The sequence below is a fragment of the Branchiostoma belcheri genome, unplaced genomic scaffold (assembly GCF_001625305.1).
Source record: "Branchiostoma belcheri isolate BF01 breed outbred unplaced genomic scaffold, Haploidv18h27 scaffold53, whole genome shotgun sequence".
Classification (NCBI taxonomy): domain Eukaryota; kingdom Metazoa; phylum Chordata; class Leptocardii; order Amphioxiformes; family Branchiostomatidae; genus Branchiostoma; species Branchiostoma belcheri.
Window position 1 is genome coordinate 1,266,661 of NW_017804165.1, and position 21,318 is coordinate 1,287,978.

The window sequence follows — 21,318 nt, forward strand, 5'->3', positions numbered from 1 at the left end:
CCTAGTTAATTTACAGATTTATAGATTATCTAATTTGATTGTACCATATACTTTGTGACTGTACAGTTAGTCAGAATGATAAAAGATATAGAACTAGAAGAATAATGCTATACAACTAAGTCACTTGATGACTGCTAGCACTACTACATACATGCATGTATATTAACTAACTCTGAAAGCCAAAGATGCAGACATCATTCTGGGTTGAATTTGACCTTTGAATAAATATTCCATAATTATATACTACCAATAGAGGACTTGATAGATGAACGAAGGTGAAAAGTAGCATGTCAATGTCTTCCAGTTCACTGTACTTTGTGCTCTGGGTGCCAACCTTCAGCAAATAATGTCACAGTGTTGAATATTCCATGCACATTCTATTATAAATCAGTTGGGCCAGCGCATTAGTGAGTTAATCAAAGTGTATTTCGTACATCATTACCTTTAATGTGTTTTTGTGGATACATCGGGGTGATGTCCTTGCAACATTTGTGATGTTGTGAAAGATTCGATATTAAAAAAAAAATTAGAATCAAATATTCTGTTCCTGTGTGGTAAAAAAAAATTCAGAATTTTTCAATTACATCCCTTATTGAAGAAATGTCAATCAGTCTACATACATGTATGTTGATTCTCCACATTTACATGTACTCAAAAAAAATTGCTGACAAAACCGGAATTTTCAGCAAAAGATTATTATAAGGACTGAAATATACTTCAAATAATGGATGACACCATTTTGTTATCCATGATGTACTACTTAACTGCAGTAGAGGTCAATCCCAGACGTAATTAGCATGAGGCAGGCATTGCGTCCTTGGCTGTTTGACCCTGGCGGCACCTGATCGGCTGTGTTATTGAGAGCGCTTCAGTTACTTGACACCGCCATCCCTCACTGCCAAGGTTACCCACAGAGGACATGAGTGACGTGAAGCCCAGACTGTAATCAGGGGGTTAGGCGGGTTAAGAAGATCACTTGGAGCATTGGAAATTGCTTATTCTCTGCCAGGGACAGGCAAAGGTGAAAGAAGGATATGGGATGATTAGCATTTTGGCAGCTTTTCAATAGTTCCAGGAAAATGGATTAGTAAGCAGTCAACCCAAAGGTCATTAAGCTCCGCCCACCGAGTCTCTGTGCTATTGCAAAATGTCTGGTGCCATCTGATGCTTAAATAGTGAGGTTAGTCGAGTTTAATGGCTCGCTTTTAGCAGTGCAGCCACATCAGATCATGATCCCAAACTGAGCCACCCCCTAGGAGGGGGGAAGCACATGAGGAACGAAAGGATTGCATTATAGGCTGCACCCCCCTGGCACTACCTTTATTATGTTCACCTTTTTAACTATGAGTTCTTATCCTCGCTGTACACCATGTATGCAAATAAGGAACTTTAGCGCACACGCACAACTAGCCCCTACATAACCTTGAACTTTCAAGGCCAGTGCTCTGCGCATTGCTGCCCCAGTCAAGTGCAGTTATCGATAGCCTACTAGACTTAGATAAGCAGGGCGGCAGCAGTGGCGGGCACGGATAGGCAGCCGTGTTGCCAAGACGGTAGGCGTGTTGTCGAAGCAAGATACGTCACCATATTGCTCCCGAGCACGTTTTTGTCTGGATTCGACTCCCCTTCCACGTATGTGAACAGGTGAGTTAATCGCGCTATATTTAGGGCTGAGTTTAGTTAGACGTAGTGTCAGAATGTGCAAACTGGTAGATCAGGCTACGACGACAAGCAGTGCCCAGGCTGTGCAGTAGCTAGACAGGTGTTGCCTCGTCGCTGTAGCAGGAAACGGCGCACATCGAACTTGTGGTAAACGGCGCCATTTCGAAACCTACAGGATCATGTAGGTGTCGTTTTTGTTTTACCTTCCATCTCAGCACAAATTGTGTTTACTGTAACGTCGTGTTTTTGTATGCCTCGTTCGTGCAGACGTTTATTGACTGTGGATAAAACGCAGAGTCATAAAGTCACAAGGTCAAGGTGAAAGAATAAATATGACCTCTGGACATGTCTCGCCTAAGTAGTGTATCTATCAGAGGGTGTGTATAGAGAAGATTCAGCTACCAGGTATTCATATTGTACACCGAGGCACCTGTAGAGTGTCAAAGGTTGAACTTATGAATCCGTGTTGTAATTCCAGGATATAGGTAGGTGTAGTTGGCAGCTTCCCCATTTGAAATGAACATCGCCCTCTCGTAAATATCCTGTTGGTAAACTGTCAACACAGCACGACGCCATATAGAATATTCGCTGAAGAATAAGCCGCCAGACTTTCTGAAATTAAGAAAGGTACCAACATTTTTTTAATCCAAGCTCAGCAGAATTCAGGCCATGGAATATTTTAAGCTATAACATATATGTGTAACCATACATGTACCATGGCAGATTATGATCAGCTGTTCATGCACTTATTGACAGTTTTAGATAAGAGTACATTTTATTTTATTTTATTTTATTTTGTTGCATTGATAAGAATGGTTGGCAGTGATAGGGTATGTATAACTGCGCACACAACTGTTGCTTGGTGAGCCGGCCAAACAACTTACTGGGAAAAATTATGGGATTTATCACAGTTCAGAGGGATTGTAGGCTTAAATTGTTCAGTTCAGACGGCAACGTGTGGTGCTATTTGTTACAAAAAACAGTAATCATGTGAGATTTCCTCTGCACTGATAACATTTCATTATCCAGGACCATGTAGAGGGGTAAAGATAGTATACCAGGGATCGAAATACCAAATATTTCTACAGCATGTGATTCATAATTCTGGGTCAATATTCTTTCAGTTAATGCCAATTGCAAGTTGTTTAGTAAATTTTTTTTCTGCAGTCTTACATTTTTTTGGCAGGACTGGTCTACTTTAAGTCTTGCTCAGTTCATATGTGATGCAGCCATCAAGCAAGTTAAATTTATATTCATAGTGCATTTTCTTAGGGACAACATATTATGTGTGAATAAGGGCTATACTATACATGATCAAGTGTAAAATGTATGATAATTCCTTCTGTTGTTTAGATGTGAGCTGTCAGGTAATAATGCAAATTAGGACAGCATTTAATTTACATAATCAAGAAGATGGAATGGTCAACTTACTGATAATATATATATTGTAATAAACTTTGTGGACTAGTGCTTCCAATTAACATGCAGGTGTGACAGTGACAGTAGAGTAAATATAGTTGAATGCCACACACACATTTTGTCACTAACGTCTCCTTGAATGAGATATTCTAATTTGTGATGGAAACAACAAGGAGAAAACAAACAACATTTTTTGTCTGTGTTGGTCAGCCAGACACAACACAAGGTCACTTTTCTGATTACTTATCCCCCCCCCTTCTCAAGGTTATCTTGTTTTCTGAATTCCTTCTATAGACGGGGTTGTTAGAGCATGAAGCAGACAAATGACTTTGTCCTTGAGAATGGCTGTTGTTGATGTGGCTTGCCTCGGGTAACCTGTAGAACGATTACGCCCAAAAAAGAAAGGAAGGCCTCCTCCAGACACGCACAGCACATTACCCCCAGGCTATAGCATTGAATCCCCAGACAAAACAAGCAGTTGGGATTATCAACATCCTGCTTCAGCTTTGTAATATCCAACATTTACCAAAATACAACTGCCACTTTTACTGATTGCTGAGAACCTCCAAATTTTGTTAAACTTCACAGTTTCATTTTTGATGCGATGTTCATATTCTTAAAACTTAAAATAAGTTGTAAAACTTGGAAAGAAAGTGTTTGGAAAGTTTCTCCCTAACATCATGGGTACGCTGCATTTCAGTAAACATGTACAGTATTTCATAAGAAGTTACCAAATTAAAATATTTAAATTGCCATTTGTCCTAGGTTTTTTCGGGCTTAGGTACATCCAACAAGAAAGTTAATGTTAGCCAAGATAGGACAGGGTGGAAACTCAAGCTGTGAGCTATCTTATACAATATATTTAGTGTTGGACACGACCAGCAAATTGAGTTTGCAAGTCACCCTGATGTCTATTGGACTTTTGGTTTTAGTTTATAGTGCACACACAAAAGCTTGAGTATGGGTGGGTCTAGGTTGTTAAGGGGTTTGGTAAGAATACGGATATTTACACATGGGGCTCGTTGTTTGTTATGTGCATGACGTAACATTTTTCCTGTTAAACTACACATTCAAGTCATTTCTAAACTTAGATTTGCTTGTACCATAGAGAGCACAATCAGTGTTCACAGTGTGTTAATAAACTTTGTGTTACCGCAATATTCGGGTGATTTGGGAATTAAGTTGTTCCATTGTGCCATATCCTTTACATGGTCTTTGTGTTTACATGCTTACATTCTGTAGGTGATGGTATAACTAATCATATATCCATATTTCAACTTGTTTGTTAGCGATTGTGTTTTCATGTGCAGCTCCCATGGAGATCTGTTTGAAGAGGAATATACATGTACAGCATGTCAACAAACCACATCCTTCCTCAGAAAGAACCTGTATTTTCTGATAGGATAGAAACAAACATTTCCAAAGAGGTGTTTATTTTTAATTTTCATAAATGTCCATCATTTCCAAAAGAAAAAGTGATAACAGAAACAATTGACTGCTGTGCGGAAGGTGATAAACCAACCGAAGTACTCAGTAGATTAGACAATGGGGCGACAAAATTGTACAATAATTGGGGAGGAATAATCTTTGCCCTAGCCTCCCACTGACAAAAGGTGGTGAGGATAGCATTAAGTAGTCTGCTCTTGACAGGTGCATATGTAGAGACATCATGTTGTATACTAATGAGGGAAGGCAAGCTGTGATATCCTAGCTGTCACGTTGTCTTGTCTGATTTCTGCCAGGGTGTGCAGTAGTTAGCATATGGCACACGCTGTCCCAGTGAGCTCTGTTGAAGGAAGGACATGTCATGTCTCCATATTAAACTTTGTAGTGTGCCGGGAGGTAACCTTGCTTTCTTCTCTCTGTGTTGCTGCAGCTTCAGAGATCAGCCAGTGATCGACAGACAGCAACCTACATGAAGATGGCCTATTCCAAGAAGGACCTGTGCTGCCAGTGTGTCCCGACAAAAGCCACCAACACGATGCTCTACTCCCTCCTCATGGACCCGCAGCGAAGACCCAGTTCCACAGGATCCTCGTGTTGCCACAGCAACACAGAAAGTGAGACTGATCCCCAGCAGGGCGTTTTGGACCTTTCCATGCGAAATTCGCAAAAGCACAGATCAGAGGAGGACAGTAGTGAGAAACCAGTGACAGTATTACACAGACTCGCCCCCGAGCACTACGCCATGATACACCACGCAGCGTCGCAGGTTTTGATCCAGACCATCGACTTCATGAGGAAGTTGCCGGCGTTCACGTACCTTCCACCCAATGACCAGATGCTGCTACTGATGCGAAGCTGGCACGAGATCGTCGCCATCGGCGTGGCGCAGGAGAAGGTTCCGATCGACACAGTTTCCGTACCGGCGCCGCCGTGCGAGTGTTGCACAGGTGCAGAGATGCACTGGGGAGGCACACCACCACCCGCCCTAACGATGCCTGGGTGCATCCTGAGTTCGGACTTGGATGATATACAACAGTTCGTTATGAAGTACCAGTCGTTGGACTTAGACTGTAAAGAAGCAGCATATCTGAAAGCAGCTGTCCTTTTCACCCCAGGTAAGGAAATACATTGTATTATATTTTGTCTTAACCCATGATATCTGACCGGTGCCATGGCCAAGTGAGTGCTCGCCTTGCATTCGGTCTACCTGTTGTGAGGTCGATCCCCAGTCGAGTCACATCAAAGACTTTAAAAATGGTACATACTGCTTTCTCTGCTTAGCATTCAGCATTTGGGAAAGAGTATGGGAGTTAAACACGCACCACTGCCAGTGGACTAGCCCCCTGCTGTAGTGATTGCACTGCTGTGTGGCCCAAGGGCTATGGAGATAGATGCCACCATATGCGACCATGTTAATGGTTGCGGAAGGCCTTTAAGTCTAACTAATTAAGTATGTACTATTACATATCGCAAAACAGCTGCATTTGAAACTATTTAAGCCCCGGTGTGGGATGTTATCTTCAATTTGCCTTACTTGTGGTTAGGGGTCACATTTTGGCTAACCGAAATGCCTGCAAGGTCAACCTACATGCGGTCAGGGCGGCAGTTGACATTGATTCCTGTTTGCCACGCCCCAGCGCTATCAGACCCTACCAAAATAAGGTCAAGGACTTCCCCTACTTCCTGCTAAGATGTGGCAGGCCTGGCCGGGTTCACCAGTTCACCCCAGAATAGAACTGCTATGGCACCATGACACAAACACTGAGTGCTAAACAATGGGACTTTATCAAGACTTGCAGCTGTCACACTCTGTCTGACTACATTGTATGTAGGGGTAGGGTTTGTTACACAGTTTGAAGTACTTCCATATGGTAATCACTTGTAAAGCTCTTAGGGCCAACCTGTGTAAAGCAACTACTAGGCTGTTTCATGTTAACTCGTTGGCAGCATTATCTTCCTCACCACGACGGTTATGTTTTTGGTAGTATTGTACAGGTACATGTATATGTATGGCTGTATGTTGGTGGTTCAGGTAGCATAACTCAAGAAGTTATAAATGGATTGCCAGTGAAATTTAGTTTGTAGTTTAAAGTCTTGTCCTATCTGAAGAAATTATTAGATTTTTGGCCCCCCTAGCAGCTTTTCTTGGTACTGCAGCTGTACCTTTGGTATGATTTCCAATGTTTTGTTCTGGACAAGCTATGATTTTGGGGTCACCATCGTAGATACTAATTTATTATAAGCTCTTGTGAGCATTTTAGTCATATATTATGTATAATTATAATAATATTGCTTGGCAAAAGTATGGCGTTGCCAAATTCTGGTGGACTCTGGTTATTCAATGCCGGTTTCATTTCCAGTAACATCTCCTAGATAATAACAGGAAAAATGTAGGTTTGGGTAAACCTTTTGTTTTACAAATATTTCATCTCCGTTTGTACATCTATGGCTGGAAGAAAACCAAATATACCGGTATTGGCCTGGGACGACCATGTAGAAACGACTTAACACCCAAATGTACTTCATCTTGTTCAACAGACTTCTTCTTATGATTGATGAAGGAAGTATTTTTGTACATTGCTAAGCCCTCAGGCTGGTAATATGTCTCAATGATGGGCTACTGATCATGATACTGTCTAGAAACTAATTTGAAATAAAGTTCAAACTTCTTTGCTGATCGATGCTCCCCGACCTACCACAGGATACATTGGGATGAACTTGTTTTATTCCCATTTTAAGCATGGAATTGCAACATAATATAACCTCGTGGGCTTACATGTATTACTAATAGAATTATAATAGCTCCGAACCTCTTGCCATGTACAGCACATAAAGCATTGCTCTCGTGAGGACCCGCTCAGTTATTCACTGGGTCGCGGCAATCCATCTCTGCAGCAAGGTCCCATCTGGGGAAAAGCAGATGGCATTTTATTGATTGAAATTAGCTTCCAAGTTCAAGGACATGCTTGCATTATATATCAGGTTCTCCCCATATTACGGGCCCAGTGCACCTGCAGTGTAACTAAAAGGGAGCAATAAACTTCGCCGAGATAGATTTTCCCGTTAAGGCCATTATGGTGTCTCTGAGTGACGTCCCAGAACTGATTAACACTCAGATCAGATTCTCTCTTATAAGCACTTGGACATGAACCCGAGATGCGTGTGTGTTATCCTTGTATAATTTCCAACAGGAATTCCTTGCTGTCAGTTTGAGTTGTAAAGGGTGGGGGCAAATATAGGCAAGCTGGTGCTCCATGTACCAATGTCAAGGGGAAAAGATATGACATGATGATAAAACTTTCATGAGGCCTACACATGACTGCACATCCAGACTGATACATTGTGCCTTAGGTCAGCAAAGTTCCAGCTGATACACAGCAGAAGTGACAGGATGCCAAGGGAGTATTATCAGTCTAATCAAAATGCCACTTTGAGTGGGGTGGTTAAATTTTCATGAGCTATAAGCTCTTCTTGTATGGATAGCATGTCATTAGCAGAAAAGTCTGGTCGTCACCCAAAAGGTAGATTAAATTTCTTTAAAAATGATTTACTGTGATGATAAAGCAAGATTTTATGTAAACCTTAGCGCAGGTATATTGGCAATAACTTTCTCTATTCAGTGATAAAATGAAGTCCTGTAAAATTTCTGATAGTATAAATCAATATGTCTAAGTTTCTAAAAATATAATTTTCAGGTCTTTTGTATTGAAAATCCATGCATATACATGTAGCTCTTGGAGAATTGTAACCATCCCCTAATGTACTGTTGTTATCATCCGTGTTGAATTTCTACTTTATACTGTGGACTTAAAAGCACTTCTGACAAAATAAAAATACAAAATGTCAGCGCTAAGTGAGGAATATATTATCATGCAGGGAGGGCTCTCAAGGCCAAACCTATCAAGGCTTCATCACCATTACCACTTCAACATGACCTTGACGAGACATTTCTTTGCAGTAAAAGCCTCACATTTGGGATAACCTTGCCAGGATCAATGGCTGGCTTTCACATCCCTTTGAATGTCACTAGACACAAATGTATGTATCTCCCATATCCAAGGTGGTGTACTTGGCCCAGAACTAGGGACAGGGCCGTACTATTATAGAAGCTTTTTAAGTTTTTATGTAAGGAGCTTTGAATTCATTATATATGTAGCATCCAAACCTTTGCAATTGGTGTCTGACCTTTGAACAGGCTAATAAAATACTAAGTAAGTTAGAGAAACAAACTTATGTATTGGATTTTGGGGCCCCTAGCATCTTGTTGTGGTACTGCAGTGGAAATTCTTGTTTTGATATCTTGTGATATTAACATGCTACGGTCACAAATTTTAGATTCTACCCTGGTAGATTAGCTCTTGTGCCCAGAAAAAAGTGATGTATATTTAGGCCCTGAAATAGCTTGTTCTGGAATGGCAGGGCTGTTGTTTTAGGGAGGATAACTGCAGAAGAATGGATTAACGGTTAATCATCTTTTTTGTATGTAAGGTAGGTTACATGATGCTTGGCATAATTAGATGATAATTATGCAAATCAGGATCTAATTTGCATAATGAATGAGCAAATTCTATAAATCTGCTGTGTTTCACAAAAGGACTATTCAAACTAGTGACATATGTAATTGAGAATGAGAGGAATATCAGCAGATATTGATTATGTAGATGGTGACCTAATTTGCATAATTAATGAGAAAATATCATTTCATGGAGGTAACTGCCAGGAATTTCATACTTATGGAAATCAAGTGAAGGTGAACATCATTAAACATAATTTATTCAAATCTAGACCTCATTTGCATAATCTATGAGGAAATGCTAGAATAGCTTTTTTTGCCAAGATAAGACTGCCATATTGAGTGGAGAATATGATCAACTGATATAATTCATGCAAATGAGGAACATTTACAATTTGTCAAATACAATGTAAAGGGCAATTGAAAAAAGACCAGATTAAAACAATGAATACATCTTTATGTGATACTGTACATAGTACTCTATCTGCACTGTTGAAAGTGACTGATTTGTCCATCTTTAGCATCTTGGCTGAGCCACCAGTAGGTGTATGAAACTTTCAATTTTAAAGGCTGTGCACTGCAGCTTGGTTTCCGCCTAGCTGTCTGTAAAGCTGCCGGTGCATCCATTGTGTGACTGTAGCACTAGTATCATTCAAATTTCAAACCAACATGAATACCAGTACTCTATTTCCTCCCTAGTCCTTACTATGATATCAAATCCCCATGAACTAGCTTACCGGTATATGCATTTACACTACACTACTTTTTCTCCCATGGTACTTAATTAATAAATCTGTGATGGTTTCAGGCTTATTAAGAACTAGAAAAATTTGATGTCCCTTTACTCTTGAAGCAAAAATACCACGTTGTTAATTGTAAAGAAGTCAATGTAACGAATGTTTGTGAGGTTTTTCCTCAGTAAAATGCAGCAGGCCTGAGCACAGCCTGATGACATGTTACATTCTGATCACATACTGTCTGCTTCACTTCTGGTTACCTCAGCGTGATTGGTTAGGCAAAAAGCTTAGGGGAAGATTTTTGCTCTGATATCACTGTGGATTTTTCAAGTTCAAAGTCGGAATAAATGCCAGGTAAGAGGCAATGTAGCCTCCAGCAGATAAAGACGACTTACAATTAGGCGTCGTTTGCCTATCTTCATCCCCAGGGGTGTGTTGGAGTCCCATATACCTCCAGGATGTGACAAATTGAGTTCTTATATCAGAAACTGAATGGGCAAAATCTGTTACTGATACTACGAAGATAATAAAGAAAGTTTTAAGTGAAGATTATATAACGATAAAAAACAGAAACATTTTGTTCATGGAGAGAGATAAAAACAACTGTTGAAAGCAAGAAAGCTGGAAGGGGTCCAAAACTTGAACACAACGACTATATATCATAGTACTTTTCCCTAACGCAAAACTGTAACAATAATTATCAAAATCGAGAAATTTCTGTAACTTTTTGTTAACCAAGCAATTGAGAACAAGAAGATAGCACTGAAAATATCCCTTGCATAGGTGCCAAACATGTAACCTAAATGATGTACATACCGCACATAATCTGTGCAGACTATGATTACAATTAGAAATTGCTTAAAGGCAAGTATTTTAATTTTCAGCCCCTCTGCAGATAGTCTAGTCACGTCTACATTCTAATGCCTTATGTAAGTTACCTCGAGTACCCTGAGGTGAACTTGATTTTCTATTTTGGATGGATGGCTGGCTTGCCAGTTGGCCAACTTCCAGACGTGTGGAAGAACTTCAGGGATTCTAAAAAGTTTCCCTGATGCAGTAGGATGGATGATAGGACACAAAATGGGGTTTGGGGGATTTCTAGTAAATTGTACACTTTGGAACTGAGAGACGTGTTATCATTAATTCTGATGGTTATAACAGAATATGGATTCACATGAGTTATAATCATATACATGTTGTTACAGCTCATTATTTTATATAGATGGATGAAAATGCCATCTTTCCTACAATGTAGAAGTTTTAGTAGCTTGATCATAACTTGATGTACATGAATCACCATACATGTCCTTGGTACATGCACTAGACATTCATTTATGCAAATTTAGTGTCTGGCTCGTAGGTTTTATGTATTTCCTGATGTTCAATGTCAGTAAGTTCATATCATGTATGTATATATACTTCACATTAGGCAAAAGTATTGGGGTCTTACCACTCCAGGTAAAAGGGGTACATTCTGGCATAAATATGTAATGAGATCATTATGAATTAATTTGGATGAAGATAAGCAGACTGTTCTAGGATAGATACGTAGGGAAGAGTCTAAGACTACACATGTACCAGCCACTCTAGAACATTCCTCGGTATTTTCTGTTTTACTCTGTCTCAACATTTATCTGATTTCAAGTTAACATTTTATTTACATTAATTCAACTTCATTTTGTATGTCATTACTAGTAATTTGATTTTTCTGATTCTACATATCTGTAACACCTTCTCTCAAGTTGTTTTAACCTTGACAGCCCTAATGTCAGATATAAAATGTTTTCTCCCAGGAGAGCCTTAACAGTTACATGTGTATTTTTGTAATGTCAAAAGCTTATCGTGCAAATGGGAGACTTCAGGGGACAGATGTGCACTCCTGGTATGCAGAGAGAGACCTTGAGGGTGGCCGTTAAAGTTGTTATGTCTGCTGCATACCCATATGTCCTTACATGAACCGATAGCTATTGTCACCTCGACCTTAAATTGCTGCATGAAATATTAAAAGAGTGATGGATTAAAAACATCTTGCAGTGTACATAATATTTATAAAGAATAAGTTGATATTTCTATTGATTGATTTATTCAAAGGATTGAAGTCACTCTGAGTGTGCTATATACTGGCGAGGTGTGCGGGGGCGCATGACATGTACTGCGCAACTCCCTCTCAGACAGTCGCAACGTCAGCTGAAAACCAATAAGCTCGTCAATCCACCATTTTGGTGACCTTGACACCCAGTCAAGGTTACCATCAGTCAGCAATAAGATTTCTCCAGGCGTGTGCAGACAGACCAGACAGAGGCATGTGCTACATACTAATGGTGCCAGTGCTCACAAGGAATATAGATCAACCTTGTAATCTTCGTTCAAGGGCATGGGGCTGTGGCAGTGGGTTATGGGGCTACCTAACCAAACAATTACATCATCAGTAATCATGTAATCATATTATCGAACAGTTAGTAATATATATATTTAGCACTGCCAATTTATGTACTAGTATACAAAATAGACTACTAATTGTGCCAGTTTTGGGCAAGGAATATGCATCATTTTGGTAATCTCTGTTCAAGGGCATGGGGCTATCACAGTGGGTTATGGGGATACCTAATCAAATAATCACTGTAACACAGTTACTTAGTGTTAGATTAGTGATATTTGTAGCTCTTACTTTAAAAAAAAAAATTATACTGTTTAATGTAACGTTACATGTAGTTCCAGGTTCAGTCCAGGAAACAGATCATGTATTATAATCTTTATTCAGTGGTATAGGGATATGTGGGATATGGGGATACCTAATCAAACAATTACTATCACAGTGAATATGTACAAGTAGTGATCATCATATCTAGTGAATGTAATTGAATTATTACCAAGTAATGCAATGGCTTATCATGTGTCTAAGCACCACTATATCATGCAAATGACAGGTGAGTTTGTGTGTCTGTGAAATGTCTATAGATGTCTAGATGATGTTATTCTGCTGGAAATATTACACGTACATGTAAGCTAACTGCTTGTCATTTGATGACACCGATCGTGAAATTCTTTCTTTGTCCCTATTCGAGTATTATACAGTGCACCAAATGTCCTTTTAGTGAATATTGTACATAAACTAGTTATCAAATTAAATTTGTTAGTCTATCATTAGATTTAGGACAATGCAGCATGAGGGCCTCTTGTACAAGTACTGTATTGCACTTTTATTGACTACCCTTCTTGGTCAATATGGAGTAATGGTTCCTAATGGCATCTTTGTCATACACTCAGACTAAGTATGGTCTTATTGGTATTGCTCTGCCTCACTACGTACCCTTTATGTAGAATCAAGTCGCCTCCGAAATAGATATCTTCGTAAAATTGGTTTGCATCTGTTATTGACAATATCGTTGCAAACACTGGTAATATTTGCTACAGAGAGGAAAATTGAGATAGCATTATTATGACTATAACTACATGTAGAGGGAGATATTTGCTGATCCCTCCCCATAAAGATGACCTTCTGTTTCATGTCAGGCCACATTTATGCTCCGCGTGCCTCCATAAAACCTTACTTATGGCCAGCTATCTGGGGACCAATGTCATCTGAGGAGAGTACTAGTATATGGCATATCTTTTTGTTTGGAATATCACATCATAACATTCCCATTGGCGCATGATTGATCATGAGTTGGGGTTTTGCCTTGAGTTGTCTTTTTATCCATTTGACAGGATCTTGTTGGCCATTCCATCATTGTGACAGACAAAATTGGCACGTCTGAAATGATTAAGATAAGAGTTGAGTTACATAAGCAAGAAGGTAAAAGTGAGTTTGCTGAAATAAAGGGGAGGGCAATCAAGGGCTCAGCAAAACCCTGGGTTTAGTATTATCTATTGAAACTGTTTTAGAAACACTACATTTGCAATTGTAATATTCACAAGACTTTGAATTGATAATGATATATTTCAAATATGGTAAAGATAATGGTGAAAATTAGAGGTTAAAGTTGAAGGTAATTATGTATATCTGTGAGCACTTAATCAGTTAATCCAGTCATAGATCTGTCTGGCTCAGAACTGAAGGAACAAAAGATTCAGTCAAGACAACCTTTATCAGAAAATAATTTGTTTCCCAGCCAGTCACTTGACACACACAAACCTGCATTCACTCAACACCTATGTATATTTAGACCTGCAGTTGTTTCCACGTGAAGAAACAGAAACTCTGTGAACTTTCCCACACAATATGGCACAGAACTTGGTGCTGTCCATTAAGTGCTTTCTCCCCCAAATTTCTTTAATCAACCAATACTTGATTGCTTGTTAAAATGTAGTGAACTGGACAAGGCCAACAGGTAATGAGGGAGATGTAGATAGCGTAGGTTATCTGAGGATAGTATACTGTAGATGGTAGACTTCAAAGTCACACCTGTTGCCACGTGTGTTGGCCCTGTGCCCATTTACTCCTGTGTGAATGCCACAAATCACTTCTCCCCACCCACCCCACCAAGGCCAAGTGACTGTGTACCGTGCAGCTGTAGACATACTTGTAATTATGCGATAAGACCGATAGCCATCTTTTGTCCCAACATTTGCCCAGTGCAAACAAAAAAAGAAGCTGGGTTCAACAGGAGGGCAGGAAAGGGAAGGGGTCGCGACATGTGACTGTCCTAGAGGGCAGCAGGCACACCTGAAATACATGCATAACTGATTTGGTCAAAGTCGAGGGATGACAAAGCAGTGTACATGAACCGGCATGCACGGGGTCATGGCCAGGCAGAGGCTTATTATGGCTCACACGCTTGGGTGGGGACTGACTAAGGTGTGGCGGCGTGCTCCAAATGCCACTTGTAATTACAGCACGACTTCTTGTTGGACAGCATATCCATAAATACAGTACTAAATCAAATTCATCTGCAACCTTCATGCACCTTTAAGTTTTACATTGTTAGTCCTACAAAAAACTACTGGTTCCAAGCAGGGCAAAGAGAGTTAGTTTGGAGGGTCATGTCATTGAGTAGGATATTTATATACTTGTACGCATGTGCAGTAGCCTCTCAGAAGGAACGTTGCATCTCGTGAACTTGGTGCTTTTGGGAACAATACAAGATACTGAGGATTTAGTGATCAAGGCCAAAGTACATATGATTGTTTATACACATGTAAAACTGTATAACTACATTTACAATGTAGTTATAAGCACATTTTATGTAGTTATAAGTACATTGTGATTGTTTATATACATGTAAAACTGTATAACTAAATGTACGTGTAGCAAGAACATTTTCACATCACCTCATCACCTATCCCTTGACCTCGTTGAAGGTCGATTTTACCTTAAACGTGGAGTACTGTACTGTTTATGAACCAACATTTTGCATTTCAAGTGTCGACTTTGTAGCAAATTGATTGTATCAGCCTGTGACTGGTGCCAGCACTTCAGTACGAGACATGGATCAAATAGTCGTTTCTCCTAAGTAAAAAGGCTTAAAAAGAATTTCTGGCAGCTCCCATAACCTCCTTCAGGACACACATCAAATATTTATCCATGAGAAAAATCAAAGACTATACAAATCACCCTAGTTATATTCATCTCGGTAATAAGTCTTGAAAAAGAACGAGGAAACAGGTGTCCATGGCATGCTACATTTGTACAAGCACGTAAAAAAAACACCCGATACTTCATTCATTGTCTGCATGGATCTAGAGAACAAACGTTGGAAGCATTGTCTTGCATAACAAAAACAATCCCAACATTTTTGTTACGTTATAAAAATGCTTTGGATCCTGTTCTGCCTACATGTTAACTGTACTGTTTCAGACATAATCAATCTTTCCCGCGACAGTCCTGCAACAACAGAATCAATCTACTGTGTATATTATATCATGTGCTGTTGGCACAATAGTCTCACCAGGTTGTTTGTCTATCTACAGTTCCAGGACTCGCCCACCCACACTACATCGAGGCTCTACAGAAGGAGGCGCAGCAAGCGCTCAACGAGTACACGATGATGACGCGGCCGCTCGAGACGCTACGGTTCGCCCGCATCCTCCTGATGGTGCCCCTCCTGAGGGGCATCAAGCAGGAGCCAATCACGGAGCTGTTCTTCAGACCTCTCATCGCCAACGTTCGCATGGAGGACGTTCTACGCCAGATGTTGTTCACCTGAACATTCCAGAACCAGGAGAGCTGATATCAGAAAAAAGGGAAATCAAGCCTCACATTGGTGGGGCATAAAAAGAACTTTTTGTTAAAGATTATCATATTGTCATTAAGATTATCAATTTGTATTGACAACATTCATTGTAAAAGGAAACCCTCTTGTTGGTTGAAAATTTTGTTCTGTTCAAAGATATGCCTGGAGAAGCGATTTGCTGACAGGTTAGATTGTCATAACAAAGAAACCCATTACTTTTGTCTGTATTCCAATAAGGAAAGACATGATGTACACTCTCATTGGCTGAGCCAGTCTTCACATCAGTTTTCATTGGAGGACAGAAGCAGGATTTTCATTGGCTGAGCCAAAGCAATCATGGAAACAACAAGTAGAAGCTGGTATAAAGAGGAATAGAACAATTATGTCTCTTTTGAGTTTAGGAAACTGTCTAAATTGCTTCAATTCAAAACTATGATCTGTCCAATGATCTTCGTACATCAAATGTACTACAACACCTTACACTGTCTTACTGCAGTAGAAGTGTTATATTGTTGTGAGTGATACTCTTGTGGTCACTTTAGCGATATGTCACTTGTATGATGCAACTGCAGCAAATGACCTGCTTTGTAGTCTTGTGTTGTTTGGAGCTGCTGAACTAGTGAGTATCACTGTTGCTGTTTCTTGCAGCCATTATTAAGGTGCTCAGAAGTGTGGCCTACCAAGACCACACACGAGCATCCGGTAGACAAAGCAAAAAAGGAAGGAACCTTTCGACGGCGAAGTTCACAGAACTCAAACCTTGAATCTTTGATCTTGAATTTGACTGGTTCAAACAGATCTGTAGATGCTGCTCTGACTATTAGCTTTTTGCACTGACCAATCAGGCCAGGAAATTATTTTACAACTCACAAGTTCCAGTTACCCAGTTTAGTTGATTTTAAGAGGGCTATAGACTGCAACAGTTAGACAGCAATATCAGAATGACCAAATCTTCCGTGAAGAATGGAAACACTGACAACAGAGGCTCATTTGTTTCTTCATAAAGGTCTAAAATCCCAAGATATATAGAAATGAAGAAGATTGTGACATGGAATAAGTGGCTCTCGAGTCCACAGACAATATCTGTCTCAGTATGCGGTGAGATGCATACGAAGGCCCTTCAGTACCAAGGACAGGTCATCACAAACAAGTTTGTACAGGAGGGTAATAATATAAAGAACTGAGAACAACAGAGAAAAAAAGGAAGTGATTATTTTTTCAGCTTGCCTTGATGTGGCGCTATCACTGTATCGCTTACGCACAACTAGCATCTGCACATTACATAGCAGATGTGGTGGCATGTATGTATTACTATTGTAAGATATGTATGCTGAATGATGCAGAAATATGAATTTTGTGTATAAGATTATGAAGAATAGTATAAGAGGATCTATATATATGTATAACTTTATATATAAAAAAATAGCTGTTGGGAACAATAGAGTGCATTATAATATTATTGCTAGCATACTTATGCAAGAGGGAGTGCCAGGCCAGAGATATGACATTACCCAGTACATTTGTAGATCACTGATGCGAAACAAGGTCACCGTGGCACTTCTCCTCGTCAGGTTTACATCATTTTGTCTTGTAGTGTTGACACATTGGATACATCTTGTGTACATGAGGGCTCTATGCCCCACAACTTGGGCTCTTCAAAGTTCTGTCAGATAACAGGTGAGAAGGACAAACTTCTACAACTTGGAACATGGATTGTTATTGTTGCTTTTTGTAAACCTTCCCTCATTAGGCAATTTTATGTAATGACACAACCTGAGTGTCTCCATTGTACTGGATGAAAGTGTTTTCATTAGGGTCATGTCAAAAAAGTTGCTTTCTTCTCAAAAGCTTGAAATCCCAAAATGTAGAGAAGATTAAGAAAATTACAAAGTGGTTATACACGTATTTGAGTTGTTCCCAGTACAAGCATAATGTAAGGGACTTGATTAATGGTAGTGACAAAACACAAAATTAAGATGTTTAAAGGACAAGAATGGTTTTGTGCAGATATGTCCGAAATTTCCCCCGTCTATGGCCCTTAAACTGCTTAGAATTTTGTTACGTGTGTGTTATACTGTACATCTGGAAAGAAAGACCCGTACAAGTAGAGCTGTCCACTGGGTGTGGCTTTTGTCTGCGACGTGTTGTATTGGCAATTTGTACTTTGTAAAACAGGATCTAAAATCCAGCACGACATGCTCAGAAGTATAACAAACATGCAATGAATAGCCGCCTTTTGCTAATGTGTCAATCAAGATGAGTTGATGTTTGGCAACAAGACGATAAGTCGGAGTTGTCACAAATGCTGGGCTCCTCCACAAGTTGTACATGCCGTGTTTTTGTGTCAAAAACATGGCAAGAAAATGGTGGCAGTCAGAGAACAGCTTTGATTCATATAGGAAAAACAAAACTTTATGCAAGCATGGTACTGTTTTCAATCTGGTGGCTGTTAGTTGTGGGTCCTGTATGTCTATTGGCTTTTGTTTATGTCATCATCATGTTGAGGTACAAAACAGATAACATCAAAGAATATTTGCACTGTCCTTGTTTTATAAGATGGAGTCTACATGAATGGTTTTAATGTATCAAGGTGCCAAACATGACTGAGCAAATAGACAGTTTGTGTTCTTTATGCCTGCATTCAAAATATTTTTTGGACATGTACATGTTGTATTAGCACCGTCTGAGCAACTTCTATACCTGAATGCATGACATCAGCAGGAGAGAATTTTGTGAAGATGATTTACATGTTTGTATCGTTCTGCTTACGTCAAAACAGAGTTGACCTTTGTTGCCTGTGTTGTTACTGTTCGCTCATCGTTGTCTGTCAGATCAATATTTGGTCACAGGAGGAAGGGACTGGTTTGAAACGCAGAAACTCTGAAAGTGAACACTTTTTTTAATGAGACTTAGTCTGAATCTGTTTTTTCAACAACAACAAAAGTCAGGCACAAAGTGACAGTTCAAGAATGCTGATAACAAGGGATTTCATCTTAGATAGACTGGTCTTCATGATCCGAAGTGAATAACTGTTTTTCATTCTGAAATTTTAAAAGGTGGCCAATTGTCAAGCAAGCATATCGTTGATGAAGTCTTCTGCTTTTTTTTTGTATGCGGAGTTTTAAAAAAATGTTTACTGAAGGCCATGTAGGGAGAATTATGTTGCTTGCATTGTCTCTGGTTTAGAAAAACTTGTGAACATATATGCGACATGTAATTTACAAGGAAAAGATCATACCACAAGTTACGACTGGCTTCTTGATGTTATGCACTTTGTAATTTATTGCACAGAGTTGGGTTTGAATAAAGACTATTTATGCCTTGAATGAAAAGTTGTTGAGTGTTTATGAGTCAATGGATGATTCCTAGTAGAATTTCTAGAAAACAGTTTTCATCGCAGAAAAAGGGGAGGGTATACAGCAATGGGATAACAAATTGTTCCACAGGTTGATGTCATAATATACATCTAGAAGTAGATGTCATTGAAGTTTACATCCTTAAACATACTGTATTCCAACAGATCACACACAATTATGGGAAATTCAAGTGACTTTTTCCAGAGTATTTTGCTATTTAGCCAGACCCCCACATTGATATTTTGTAGTAGTCAGAGAATCGTGCAGACAGAAAGAGTTACTACAGGTAGGACACGGTACTACCAAGTTACACGAAGTATCATTAGTTTTCAAATTTCAACTGACATGTAGTTAGCACAGTAAGTTAGATTTAGTAACATTTATTTTAGTAACATCTGTCAATCTTATGAGATGATGGTCTGGAGATAACAATGCCATGGCCATGGGTAAATCCCAATCCTTAAGTTACATGACAGTCCTGGTAACAGTTGGTACATACAGACAATAAAGTCATCCCTAATTATTGTACTCACAATACACAGATCCTGTTCACACTTACATTTGTACTAAATCAAGGCTCTCCCCAAGCAATGAAGCAATGCTGCTCCCCCTCTCCCAAAAATCCTAGCACCTCTTAAAAAATGTCAAAATTTTGGGTTTTCTCTTAGTACAATGTATATTCATTAACCAATTAAGGAGCACCTTTAATTTCCCCTAAGAATTTCTGGGGAGACCCCTGTAAATCCAGGTAATAAGGCATTACGGATCATAGCCTCTTTGCTATGCGACCACCTTTTCTACCTTTGTCCTTCATGACCAGCATACCGTGTAGTTTGTCGTGTCGAGGTCTCTGCCCTTCCTGGAAGTCCATTGTCCGTGACTGTTGTTGACTCTGTGGAACTAGTTATTTATAGACGAGTTAGCAAATTGATGGCCAGAAACAACACAGGCAAGTTGATATGCCTGAAATATGGAGTACAAACTTGCCCATACATATATATACCAGCCTCCTGTGCAGGCCTTCGGGCAGGTGGGAGTTTTGATACTGCGTTTTGTAGAATTTTTAATGTGTTCTTTTGCTGGCCATCCTACAACCAGCCACCCAGAGAGGGTTTGCACCTGCCACGCTGAGAGGCCTGCACAGGAAACTGAGGAGAGAGAAAGGCAACTGCCGAATACAAGCGATCGCCATGACATCACGACCAGCGAGTGGTAGGCAAAAGTGGGTAATACAATGTACTAGTATTGGGTGATTTGCCTTACCGATACTGATTTTCAAGAGGGCCCAGTGGTCTTCAAGTTCAAAATGTGCACTGATCAAATAGCAGTGGATGTCAGATCAGAGCACACTAGGCCCAAGGTATCATGCACACTGGATAACTTTAGCCTCCTTTGCAGACTTCAGATGCAGCGGGTTAAGTTTTTTCGGGGAGCGACGCTAGTTATGCTGCGGAGGGACTTTGCTCAAGAATGCGGGCAAACCGTCTGTCCCCCGCAAAGTCCCTGAGCAGCAAAACTGTCCCTCCGTAGCATAACTCTGTCACTCCCCTCCAAAAAATTTATTAAACACAAAGATGTTAGAATAACTTTGAGCCTTGTGTGCTGTGAGTCTGGCACCCAGGCTATTATCAAAGTAAAAAGACGAATTTCGATAAAAATTTAAATGCAAGATAACTAAATACGTTTGACCAAGATATTCTGATCTAAATGGGAAGTAAAAAAACCCGAGGCAAAAAAATTCCGACGAGGCGGATTTGAACCACCGACCTAAGGATGCCAGCAATGACCACTACAGTCCTCCGCTCTACCAACTGAGCTATCGTCGGATCATGGCAGAGGGGGCGACAGCAATAGTATATGAACGCAAAAATGGAGTAGGTCTCAAGAGCCGAGAGGAAAAGTTGCGTTTCAAAGCTGTTACAGGGAAATTGAAGCCAACATTCACAACATTTGATGGCTGTTTATAGTTCATAAATTATCAACTATTCCAAAAAAGGCCACAGACAAGTCTT

General features: G+C 39.8%; 1 protein-coding gene and 1 non-coding gene across 5 annotated transcripts in view; one reads left to right on the forward strand and one right to left on the reverse strand.

Moving 5' to 3' along the window:
- Positions 1-17,491, forward strand: part of LOC109480982 (nuclear receptor subfamily 0 group B member 1-like) — a 30,872-nt gene extending 13,381 nt beyond the window's left edge. The window contains exons 1-3 of one of the 4 annotated variants that reach the window (XM_019783449.1): positions 1,431-1,644; positions 4,958-5,642; positions 15,688-17,491. In XM_019783449.1, the coding sequence (XP_019639008.1) occupies positions 4,997-5,642; positions 15,688-15,923 (882 nt within the window). In that variant the 5' untranslated portion in view covers positions 1,431-1,644; positions 4,958-4,996 and the 3' untranslated portion in view covers positions 15,924-17,491. Of the gene's footprint in view, positions 1-1,430; positions 1,645-1,713; positions 1,844-2,007; positions 2,290-4,957; positions 5,643-15,687 lie in introns of those variants that run through there. The other 3 variants (XM_019783451.1, XM_019783450.1, XM_019783448.1) reach the window with 3 other exon arrangements.
- Positions 17,492-21,045: 3,554 nt separating this feature from the next.
- On the reverse strand, positions 21,046-21,132 carry Trnay-gua. Its single transcript is given in 2 exon segments — positions 21,046-21,081; positions 21,096-21,132. It is a non-coding gene; the product is annotated as a tRNA-Tyr (tRNA).
- Positions 21,133-21,318: the final 186 nt, after the last annotated feature.